The 12,456-nt window shown below is 37.4% G+C and overlaps 1 protein-coding gene across 1 annotated transcript; it reads left to right on the forward strand.

Annotated features, from left to right (window-relative positions):
- The first annotated feature begins 857 nt into the window (after positions 1-857).
- Positions 858-12,134, forward strand: LOC108331767 (phosphomevalonate kinase, peroxisomal). Its single transcript, XM_017566684.2, has 10 exons — positions 858-1,082; positions 1,178-1,331; positions 1,422-1,519; positions 1,657-1,766; positions 1,853-1,905; positions 1,986-2,366; positions 3,063-3,167; positions 4,443-4,670; positions 10,718-10,840; positions 11,859-12,134. Exons 1-10 carry the CDS (start codon positions 1,075-1,077, stop codon positions 12,123-12,125), a joined length of 1,527 nt encoding a protein of 508 aa, XP_017422173.1. The 5' UTR covers positions 858-1,074; the 3' UTR covers positions 12,126-12,134.
- The last annotated feature ends 322 nt before the right edge of the window (positions 12,135-12,456 follow it).

Below are 12,456 nucleotides of genomic sequence, written 5' to 3' on the forward strand. Positions count from 1 at the left end.
TAAATTAGTACTCAACCTTATTACAATTAATCTTCACCTAAATTTTAAATTAGTACTCACAAGGTCTAACTCTTTTGGAAGCTTAGTATTTTCATCTTCTAAATTTGCATCTATATATCATTTGAGTGGGGAGGTCGTAAAACAAAATCAAAATGGAACCGTCGTCTTGAAATTTGTATATAGGTGATTACAGGTAATATTTAAATAACCTGCTATAATGTTTGTCCTCTTTCTTAATTATAAAATGTTGTGAAAAAATTTATAACTTAATTAAAAATATTTTATAAAATATAAATTTTACTGATAAAAACAAATGACAAATAAATATAATGAACTATATATAGCCTTACCCATATTTATGTTTTTTCTTCTTCTTCTTCTTGCACTCCTATTATCACTAACTGCACCCCCATAATATATATCCTTCTCTGCATAACATCACCACTGCCACACCATTGCCGCTGCAAAAAAATTGAACGAGAGAACGAATTGCAAAAAGGAATTCATCTCATGTGTTCCAAAAACCTTGTATTTGGAAAGATTGTTTTAAAAATCTTATTTTGAAATGATTCAGATGTATTACAGAATGTTTGATATGGAAATTCCATTTTAGAAAGCTCATTCCGAAATGAATTTTATATATTCTAAAAATTTTGTTCTAAAAATCATATTTCAAAAAATTTTGTTCTGAAAATTAAAAAAAAATAGTTCTTAAATATTTTAGATATACATAATTCAGAAGTTACTTTTATAAAGGGTAAAGTAGTCATTTAAAAATTATGGAAGTGCGGCTAAAAATGATGGGGTGCAAGACGATAAAGCCTAGAAATTTATGTAAGAAAAGTACGGCCCAGAAACACATCCCAGTTAATTTGAAGACGTAGTATTGGAATGTGGAACAGTAGAATGAATTTACTACTACTGTGACAACTGCACCTACACCCGCCACGTGCAACGCGAGGCCATTGATTATTTGTTCTGGTTCTTCTTCACTGTCTGAAACAGAAACAAGGTGGTGGTGATCACATCGCGTCTACAGCAACAGTTTAAGCCATTTCGAGTTGAATAGCAACGATGGCCGAGTAAGTCAACAACTAATCACATTGTTTTGCACTTTTGATCATTGTTCAATTGAATTGAATTTGTGGTAGTTGCGAACTAAAATTGAGATTGACAGGATTGTTACTTCAGCTCCTGGAAAAGTGTTAATGACCGGCGGTTACCTCATTTTGGAGCGACCCAACTCAGGACTTGTCCTCAGTACAAACGCTCGCTTTTACGCCATCATCAAACCCCTTCACCACGAAATCAAATCCGATTCCTGGGCATGGGTCTGTCTATACCTCTTTTTCTTCTTCTTCTTCTCTCTTCGCATTATTGTTTTTATCTTTTACTCACTTCTCTTATTGATTTTCATTCAGGCATGGACGGATGTCAGGTTAACCTCTCCTCAGCTTTCCAGAGAAGCTCTTTACAAACTTGGGCTTAAAAATCTTGACATCCAAACCGTTTCCTCAAGGCATATTTTCCGTTTCAGATTAATTGTTTCACAGTTAGCAAGCAATGTAGAAATTGTATGTTTGGTCGCTTTATTACTGTGCTCTTTCTGGTTTCTCAATGTTTGATGTAATTTCTTTGATTGGTTCATCATTTCAGTGATACGAGAAATCCTTTTGTGGAATACGCGGTGCAGTATTCGGTGGCTGCTGCTTATGCTACTTTTGACCAGAGTAAAAAGGATGTGTTGCACAAACTGCTTTTACAAGGTGATATCACGCTTCTTCGCCTTTTTGAAAAATTAAAAAAAAAGCAGGTTTGAACGTTCGATTTTGTAACTGGATTGATCTTGTAGGTCTTGACATAACAATTTTGGGTTCCAATGATTTTTATTCGTACAGGAATGAGGTAATTTGCCCTTTGTTTTCATGATTTGAGCATTTAAAAGTTTTGACCAACTAATTATTTGTTAATAAACGCTTCTGCAGATTGAGAGACGTGGACTCCCTTTGACGCCAGAATCGTTGGCCTCACTTCCACCTTTTTCCTCCATTACTTTCAATGCTGATAGTGCTGATGGGGGAAATTGTAAGCCTGAAGTGGCTAAAACTGGTTTGGGCTCATCTGCAGCGATGACTACGGCTGTAGTTGCTGCCTTACTTCATTATCTGGATGTTGTGAAGATTTCCTCTTCGAAGGATCACCGGGAAAGGAAAGATGTCACAGATCTTGATATGGTGCATAAAATTGCTCAAACTGCACATTGTATTGCACAGGGGAAAGTAGGCAGTGGGTTTGATGTCAGTTCAGCTGTGTATGGCAGTCAGCGGTATGTGCGGTTTTCACCAGAAGTGATTTCTTCCACCCAGGTCTTCCTCTCACATCCTGTTTAATTTTTTTTTTCATAGACATTAAATTTCACCCATCAAACCCTTTAATCTTGTAATTTTTAAGATAGAATCTTGTCATATTATTACAATGCTCATTAACATTAAGTTTTAGATACATTAGACATTTGTTGGTTTGTAATCTTATGGATGACATTGACTTGTATTTTAGAAAAAGAGGTTGTGTTAAGTTGAAAATATTTGATGAATTATCAATTAATTTTAAAATTTTATAATTTTTTGTTGATTGGACTATTGTAATGAGTGCTTTCAATTTGGCAATTGGATTGGTAAAATTTAATGTCTTTGAACAGACATAGTGTGGAGTAAGTAGATCTCACTCTGCATATAAAGACGTGCATTCAGCTAAGAATGCAAATGTTATGGAACTGGCATAATGCACCCTCCCTGGTTTGTTTGACCCATGGTTGGGTTCCATCTAGAGATCATTGACAACTATTATCTTTGAGTTTTTAAATTTTCGTGAAAAATATTTTCATATAATAAGTAGCCACTACCATGCATTGCAATCTGTGTTTTTTCCCAATTGTTAATACAAACATGCTAGGATTCTTCTGTTGGTTTTGTCTTGCACTAAGCAAATTTTCTGTTGGAATTTGTAGCACTGTTCCACAAACATCAATAACTTCATTGTCTTTTGTTTTATTGACATCGTAGATTGCAGATAAAGCTCTGCCTTTACCAGATGTTCTCAATGAAATTATTAGAGGAAAATGGGATCATGACACGATTGAGTTCTCTTTACCACCTTTGATGACTCTTGTAAGCTACTTAATCTTGCTTATTTTACTACATTTATGTCCTAAAAATGGCTATGGGCACTTACTCCTTGCCCCACCTCCCTCATCCCCTACTGTCTCTCTTCTGGTTGAAAGGGTGGTTATGGTGGGATGCACCCAAGTCCTGACGCTGTTTATACATTTCGTTTCTATACACAACCTTCTTTTAATAGAAAAACAAGAAAAGTTGAATATTGTAAAACTAAGTATAGGATTAATCTCCCTTCTCTCTAAAACACACATAAGGTAATATATTTGTAATGACAATGATACACGTATATATGGCAACAAAACGTAATATCAACAATATCAAACAATAGCAAAGGTTTATGTTTCTCTAATTAACATAAAACACAATATATCTAACATAAATAATGGTGTGTTGCTTGCTAGATAGAGTCTTCTCCTTTTAGGATTCCTCTAGGCTTTTCAGAATTCCATGAATTGCTTATCATTTTCTGCAATCCACATTTTAGACTCATGATTACCAAATGCATTTTACAATGACTAAAGTTCTGAGCTTTCATTTGATTAGATGTTGTCTTTTAACGTGAGTACTTGGGTTCTTCCTATATGTGGAAATTCGGTGCTGTCATTTTCTTAAGCTTCTAGAGTACAGTTTCTTATGACAATCATGTGGAGGAAATCTAATTTTTGGTTAACAAGAATCTGATATTTGGGAGCTAAAATCCATTAACAGTGTTCATTTTTAATATCTTTTTATGTTGTTTTATCTCGTTGAACTTTTCTATGTGCATCCTATGTAAACCTTGAAATGCATTTGCATATGATGACCGAAGTGACAGAATTTTAATTCTTTTTTGCAATAATACAATTAAATTCAAGTTCACTAGCCTAGTTTTGAATAGCGTCATATGACATTTTTGAAAACAGAGAGCCTCGATTATTTTGAATATTTTCTGAATGTATATTACTTAAAAATCAGTTAGGTGGTTTCAAACTTTATACGTAACGAACCTGAAAGATACATAAGACAATTTGATTGTTTTCTGTCCTCATCTGCATATTGAGACCAGTTATGAAGATTATAGCGTCTCTTGCGAACCCTGTTATATTTGTTTCTGTTTCAGTATTTACCTTATTACCTTTCATTGCAAATCCAGCCATGGTAGTGGCAACACAGTGATATCAGTATCTGCAAATGAATAATATTGAGGGTTTCCAAATGTGTTTCGGCCATATTATATGACATGAATTCTCTTGTCTCTAAGGCTGATTGATATCTTGTCTTTTCTAGTTACTAGGAGAACCTGGAACTGGTGGATCATCTACGCCATCGATGGTTGGGGCTGTCAAAAAATGGCAAAAGTCTGACCCTCATAAATCCCTGGACACATGGAGAAAATTGTCAGAGGCAAATTCAGCATTGGAAATACAATTAAACCTTTTAAGCAAATTAGCGAAGGAGCAATGGAATGCATATAAGTCTGTGATTGAAAACTGCAGCATCCTCAGATCAGACAAGGTATTTCTTGGTAATCAGTTGTGACATCAATTTAATGGAGTGATTCTGATTCAGAATTTGTATACTTATGCAACTAGAGTAAATTGCTTGAGAATTCTTCCTGTCAGAATCAGATAACATAAACGTTGTTTCCCTATGATATTCTTTGTACTGGATTAGCCTTTTACCGTTCTTTTTGACAGTTTTTGATTAAGTGGTACATCTTTGCTGATACAGTTCTCTTATCCTGACATCCTTCATACTTGATATGGCCTTGTTGCCTGAGAATTATGAACTTTGTTGAATATAGAGAAAAACTAATTATAGGGTTAATTTCCCTTGTGTCTAAAATACACATAGGATAATTATATTTATAATGAAGAATGATATAAGTATATATGGCAACCAAACATAAATATGGTAAATAGAAAATATTGTTACAAACAATATGAAATGTCTATGTTTCCTTAATTAACATAAAACACAGTATATCTAACACCCCTCTCAAGTTGATGCATATAAATCGTATGTACTAAGCTTGTTATAAATATAATCGATTTTCAGTCTTCTTAAAGGCTTAGTGAAAATACTTGCTAACTGATCCTTTCAGTTAATGAACTAAGTCTTGATGTGTTACGGTATAAGGTAAAGGGTAATAATAAGGTTTGGGAAGTATATGAGAAGGAGAAGGAAGGTAGGAGGGAAGTGAGGCTGAACGGTATTGACGGTAAAGGCCGAACGGTAGCCAAACGGTGGAAGGCGTGGAGAGGTCTAGCCGAACTGTGGAAGGTGGTGAAGAGCGGGAGCCGAACGGTAGGAGGCAGGGGAAGCAAAGCCGATCGGGAGTTGGACCCGATCGGTTGAAGAGTGACTATCCTAACTGGGACAACAGTTAGGATAGGCGGGAAATATTTAGAAATAATTATAGTAAATAAGAATATATCTTAGGGAAATATTTTATTTAGAACAATATTCGTATTTTATTCTAGGGAAAGATTTTATTTTAGGGAAATATTTTATTCTAGGGAAATATTTTATTCTAGGGAAATAATTTATTCTAGGGAAATATTTTATTTAGGAAATAATTAGTATAAATAAATGGAGAGTCTAGGGTTAAAGCGATCGAAGGAAGACTTGATGGCATGGGGCTGAAACTGGAAAACATGGAGATGTCCAGGGCGGCGGAATCAGCAGCACTCTGCAAGGATTTGCAAGAACTGCTGAGGATGATGGGAGGGCGAGCCCGACATCTAGATGGAAATTCGGATGGAAGCCAGGGGTCTGTCAACGGGAGAAGGGAGGACCGGCGAGAGGAAGGGGGAGGCGAGAGAGATGGTGGATGCCACGAGGAGCAACCAAATTGGAGGAAAATGGTAGAGCTACCCATTTTTGACGGTGTTTGATCCGTTGAATTGGATCAATAGAGCTGAAAATTTTTTTGAACTACAAGGGGTGTTGGAGGAAGAGAAGGTGCGCCTAGCCTACATTAGTATGGAGGAAAAGGCCGGATACTAGTTCAGATTTTGGAAGGGGAAAGCCAAGAATTATTCTTGGGAAGGTTTAAAGGAGGCGATGGTGATCCGATTCGTAGAAAGAAACACGGGGTCAATCTTCGAAAGAATCGCGGCCAGTAAGCAGTCGGGGATCGTGGAAGAATACGTCCAAACTCCGAACGGGAAAGGACTTTCGGAATCGAACGCGAAAGGACTACCAGAACCGAGCGGTAGCAGACTGCTGGATCCGAATGTGAGAGAACGGGCGGAACCTAAAGAGAGAGGACTTACCGAGCCGAATGGGAAGGGACTGCTGGAACCGAACGGTAGCGGACTGACGGATTTGAATGCGAAAGGACTGCCAGAACCGAACGGTAGCAGTCTGCTGGATGCGAACGTGAGAGAACGGGTGGAACCTAAAGACAGAGGACTTACCGAGCTGAATGGGAAGGGACTACTGGAACTGAACGGTAGCGGACTGACGGATTCGAACGTTAGAGGACGAGCAGAACCGAACGTGAGAAAATTGCCGGAACCGATCGGGCTAGTATAGGAAGGAAGAATGAAGGCTTTGGAAGGAAGGGCAGATGAAAGAATCAATACCCTGGAGAGAACAATGGATTATGTAAGAAGGTGGGCCAGTGAAAAGAATAGGGAGTTTGCAGTTTTTGATACACTAGCCGAAGGGAGAGAGCGACGTAAAGTACTAAAAGACATCAAAGACCAATTCCTCAGGGCTTATGATTCTGGAAAAGTGGTGACCAGAATGTTGGACAAAGAGTGGAAGACATTAGAGGAGGTTTTACCACCACCTAAACCTCTAGACCTCAATTAGAGGGCAACAGCCAGTGAGTACCCTTCATATGGTAACACGATGATGAAGAGAAGCCAAGAGATCAAGTTTCACAGTTCCAACCTTGAGGACAAGGTTGTTTTGCAGCAGGGTGTAATGTTACGGTATAAGGTAGCGGGTAATAATAAGGTTTGGAAAGTATACGAGAAGGAGAAGGAAGGTAGAAGGGAAGTGAGACCGAACGGTATTGACGGTAAAGGCCGAACGGTAGCCGAACAGTGGAAGGCGTGGAGAGGTCTAGCTGAACGGTGCTGAAGAGCGGGAGCCGAACGGTAGGAGGTAGGGGAAGCAAAGCCGAACGGGAGTTGGACCCGATCGGTTGAAGAGTGACTATCCTAACTGGGACAATAGTTAGGATAGGCGGGAAATATTTAGAAATAATTATAGTAAATAAGAATATATCTTAGGGAAATATTTTATTTAGAACAATATTCATATTTTATTTTAGGGAAAGATTTTATTCTAGGAAAATATTTTATTCTAGGGAAATATTCTATTCTAGGGAAACATTTTATTTAGAAAATAATTAGTATAAATAAAGGGAGAGTCTAGGGTTAAATGTATGCTTTTGATTATTGAGTTTTGTGACAGACATTATTGTCTTGTGAGGGAGGTTATCCTCCCAAATAATTGATGGAGGTTATGCTTCCAATTATTGTTTACTTTTGTTTATTCAGATATTACCATCAATAAAAGATATTCATTCGTTCAAGTCCATTCTTTCATTATTATTTTGCTTACTTTGAGTGTGTGAGAGGTTGTTCTGATTACGTTTCCTACTCGGATACGTAACATAGGGTAACTATATTTATAATGAAGAATGATATAGGTATATATGGTAACTGTTAGATGTTAAGATGTGAGTTTCTGTTATTTGGGTTCAGCCTATTCTGTATTAAGGGCATTGGCCCATATCCTACAATATAAATAAACTACCCTATGTGTATGCAAAACACAGAAGGGATATTTTCTCCCAATCTTCTTTTTACTTTTCACATCTATCTTCTAGTTCTGTACCTCTACCTGCTACTGTTGATATTCCTATTATCTGTGATCCTCTTGGTGATGCTCCACCCATTTTGTCTCCTCCTTCTTTAGACTCTCATTCACCACAGGATCGTCCTTCACCACAACCCCTTCAGGTTTATAGTCGCCGCAATTGTCTAACTCATGACTCACTTCCAGTGCCGCCTCCTGTGTCTCCTCCGGCTCCAGCAAATGAGTCTGACCTGCCTATTGTCCTCCGTAAAGGTATACGCTCTACCCGTAACCCTTCCCCCCATTATACTGTTCTTAGTTACCACAAATTATCTCCATCTTTTTACACTTGTCTCTCATCCATTTCTTCTGTGTCAATTCCCAAGTATGTGGGTGATGCCTTAACTCATCCAGGCTGGCGTCAAGCTATGCTGGATGAATTAAGGGCTTTACAGAAAAGTGGAACTTGGGAGCTTGTCCAATTACCATCTGAAAAGTCTGTTGTTGGTTGCAGGTGGGTGTATGCTATCAAGGTTGGCCCTGATGGCACAATTGATCGTTTGAAAGCTCGACTGGTTGCCACACACAGATTTTTGGTTTGGATTATGGTGATACTTTTTCTCCAGTGGCAAAAATGACCTCTGTTTGCCTATTCATTGCCATGGCCGCTCTTCAACAATGGTCTCTTTACCAACTTGATGTCAAAAATGCTTTCCTTAATGGTGATTTGCATGAAGAAATTTATATGGAGCAACCGCCTGGCTTTGTTGCTCAGGGGGAGTCATCTGGATTGGTATGTCGTCTTCGCAAATCCTTATATGGCCTAAAACAGCCTCCTCGGGCCTGGTTTGGTAAATTCAGCTGTGTTGTTCAACAATTTGGTATGTCTCGCAGTGAAGCGGATCATTCAGTGTTCTATCGCCACTCAAGTGCTGGATGTATCTACTTAATAGTGTATGTCGATGACATTGTTCTCACTGGAAGCAACTATCTTGGCATCTCTCAGATGAAACAGCACCTTTGTCACCATTTTCAAACCAAAGATCTTGGCAAACTCCGGTACTTTTTGGGTATTGAAGTAGCACAATCCAATGCTGGTATTGTCATATCTCAGAGGAAGTATGCATTAGACATCTTGGAGGAAACATGGTGAATGAAGTGTAAATCTGTTGAGACACCTATGGACCCTAACATCAAACTCCTACCAAATCAGGGGGAGCCTTTCTCAGATCCTGAACGGTACAGAAGATTAGTTGGTAAATTAAACTATCTTACTGTTACGCGTCCTGACATTTCCTTCGCAGTTAGTGTGGTGAGTCAATTTCTAAACTCTCCATATGAAGACCATTGGGATCCAGTTGTTTGCATATTGAAGTATATTAAAGGATCACCTGGAAAAGGTTTGCTATATGGTCCTAACAACGATACAAAAATCGTTTGCTATTCAGATGCTGATTGGGCTGGTTCCCCTTCTGATAGGAGGTCTACTTCTGGATATTGTGTCTCTATTGGTGGCAACCTGATATCTTGGAAAAGTAAGAAGCAAAGTGTTGTGGCAAGGTCCAGTGCAGAAGCAGAATATAGAGCTATGGCATCAGCTACTTGTGAGCTTGTGTGGCTTAAACAATTGCTTAGTGAATTGAAATTTGGAGATGTCACTCACATGACACTTATATGTGATAATCAAGATGCTCTCCATATTAGCTCTAACCCTGTCTTCCATGAGAGAACCAAGTACATTGAAGTTGATTGTCATTTCATTCGAGAAAAAATCATATCCGGAGATATCAAGACTGAGTTCGTTAACTCAAGCAACCAGTTGGCAGACATATTCACTAAGTCCTTACAAGGACCTAGAATTGATTATCTTTGTAACAAGCTTGGAACATATGATTTATATGCTCCAGCTTGAGGAGGAGTGTTAGATGTTAAGATGTGAGTTTCTGTTATTTGGGCTCAGCCTATTCTGTATTAAGGGCATTGGCCCATACCCTACAATATAAATAAACTACCCTATGTGTATGCAAAACACAGAAGGGATATTTTCTCCCAATCTTCTCTATTTCTCACAGTAACGAAACATAAATATGGTAAATGGAAGATAGTTACAAACAATATCTACCTACCAATATCAAATAATATCAAATGTCTATATTTTCCTAATTAACATAAAACACAATATATCTTACAAACTTCATAGTTCACAATAAACTCAAGTCTTATAATTATGGAACGATGTAAAAAATTGTGGCCCAACCTTAATGTCAGTTTTGTAACACTTAGAAATGAGCAATGGAGTGTTCATGTAAATGAGATCGATTTAAACATTATATTGGAAATACATCTACTAGTTTTTCACCCCAGTTTGAAGGGGAGCTGACTCTTTGTGAGGGAGGAAGGCAGAGGGTGAAATTGAAAAGTTTCTTTTGCGTTAAGAGACGGAGGAGCAATCAACATAGGTTATTCCTACATTGCTTCTCATTGCTAGAAATTAAATTTGATATTGTGACTATCAAGAAGCACCCATGTGGGATAATTCTATGATTCTTGTCGACTTAATTTCAAGTTCTGTAGTCATTGTAGTCGGGATTTCTGTTTCAGGTTGTAAATCACAAGTTCAGTTGTTATATGATTTCTTATTTGAGACGTCTATTTTATTTTGTCAAGTTCTATGATTTTTTTTCACATAACTTCTCTCTTTTTATTTGGGTTTTTTAACTTTGAAATTCAAATTGCTTTATCAGTGGATAGAACTATCTTCTGAACCTAACAAAGAAGCAGTAATTAAAGCGCTGCTTAGTGCAAAAGATGCCATGCTGATGATTAGATATCATATGCGCCTGATGGGTGAGTCTGCAGGCGTTCCGGTAAGTTCATTTAACCATAGCACTTATTTTTATTGTTCTCTGTTCGTATGATGCTGATCTATATCATACATATACGTTTCTCGATTGAAAATTAATGATTTTGATTTATCCATACCTCTTTAGATCCAGATCTCTTATCTTCCTATCAGTAAGAATGATCATACATCTAATTTTCACAATTTACTTGCAAATAATATAGGCCATCCCAATGATTCACACGGAAGTATGACAGTTGGATTTAATTCCACTGTGGTCAGTCTACTTGCTATCTGTGCATTCCATAGCATGCATGGCTATGATACACATACACTGTCAATCAAGAACTGAAAAAAGTCCCATATCAAGATTTCTTTCACTCCCAAATGATTACTTTATTCGTGTTGGGTTAGAAAGTACAATTTACTACCTATATCATAAATGATTACTTTTGAGATCGTTCATAGCATGTTTCTAGAGCCTATATGACCAAGTGGTCTAGAGTTAAATCCTCAGCACCTTCATCCGTTTAAAAATTTGAATTGCAACACAAGGTTGGTGGGTTGTGCACTGTCCACAGTTCAAACCTAAAGAGCTCTTCGTTGAAGGGGCACGTTAGACATGTTAAAAGAAGATCATTTCTGTAACATAAAACAAAAAATAAGATAACTTTTATTAGGCTTTTCTTGTTACAGTAGCCTTCAAACCACTGCCCACCCCATTGCAAATCAACAAAAAGTCATGGATCATTTAACATCTTTCAGATTGGGGTTATATCTTTTAGTATTCAGGAGTGTCACAACTCTGGTTGAGGTAAACTTAAAAGAGTTGTTTTGTTTCAACTTGTCAATTATGAACCCCTTGAATCGATCAGGAAATTGATGTTTAATGGATTATATTAGATTTAGACTGTGTTTATTGAGCATAATTACTATATTTCCTTGAACTATTCAATTATTGTCTGAGGTTTGGTGTTAGAAACTCATTCTTCTAAGGGATTCGTTATTTTAAAAACTTACAAGTTTCGTTCCAACGTGTACAGATTGAACCAGAATCACAAACGCAACTTCTAGATGGTACATTGAACTTGGAAGGAGTACTGTTGGCTGGAGTGCCAGGGGCAGGAGGATTTGATGCAGTCTTTGCTGTTTGTTTGGGCAATTCTAGCAGCAATGTGACAAAAATATGGAGTTCACATAATGTTCTTGCCTTGTTGGTTAAAGAAGATCCTTGTGGCGTTTGTTTAGAAAATGCGGACCCCCGAACATATGAAATCACATCAGCTGTGTCTTCAATTAATATCGAATAAGTTCATTTCCATCAATTAAAGTTTGCTAATCACCACAAAATAGTTCCGTGGAGTGTGGCTTCACTAGGTATTAGTTTGCTTATTTTAAATTTCGGGGGGAAATGAGTGGACTTAAATAAGCTTGTGATGTGTTATAGTTATTTTTTAAAGTGAAACCCCCCTCCAAATTATTCTTGGTTTTATAAACGAGCTGAAGATTCGTTGAACCTAGTTTTCTTACTACAAGAACAGAAGAAAACAAAGTGTATCATCCAAATTTCCGATATATTGCATAACATATAACGTGTTTAAAACAAAGTGTACCTACTTTTCTACAACTGGTCGAGGGAAT

This window comes from Vigna angularis, chromosome 4 (assembly GCF_016808095.1).
Source record: "Vigna angularis cultivar LongXiaoDou No.4 chromosome 4, ASM1680809v1, whole genome shotgun sequence".
Classification (NCBI taxonomy): domain Eukaryota; kingdom Viridiplantae; phylum Streptophyta; class Magnoliopsida; order Fabales; family Fabaceae; genus Vigna; species Vigna angularis.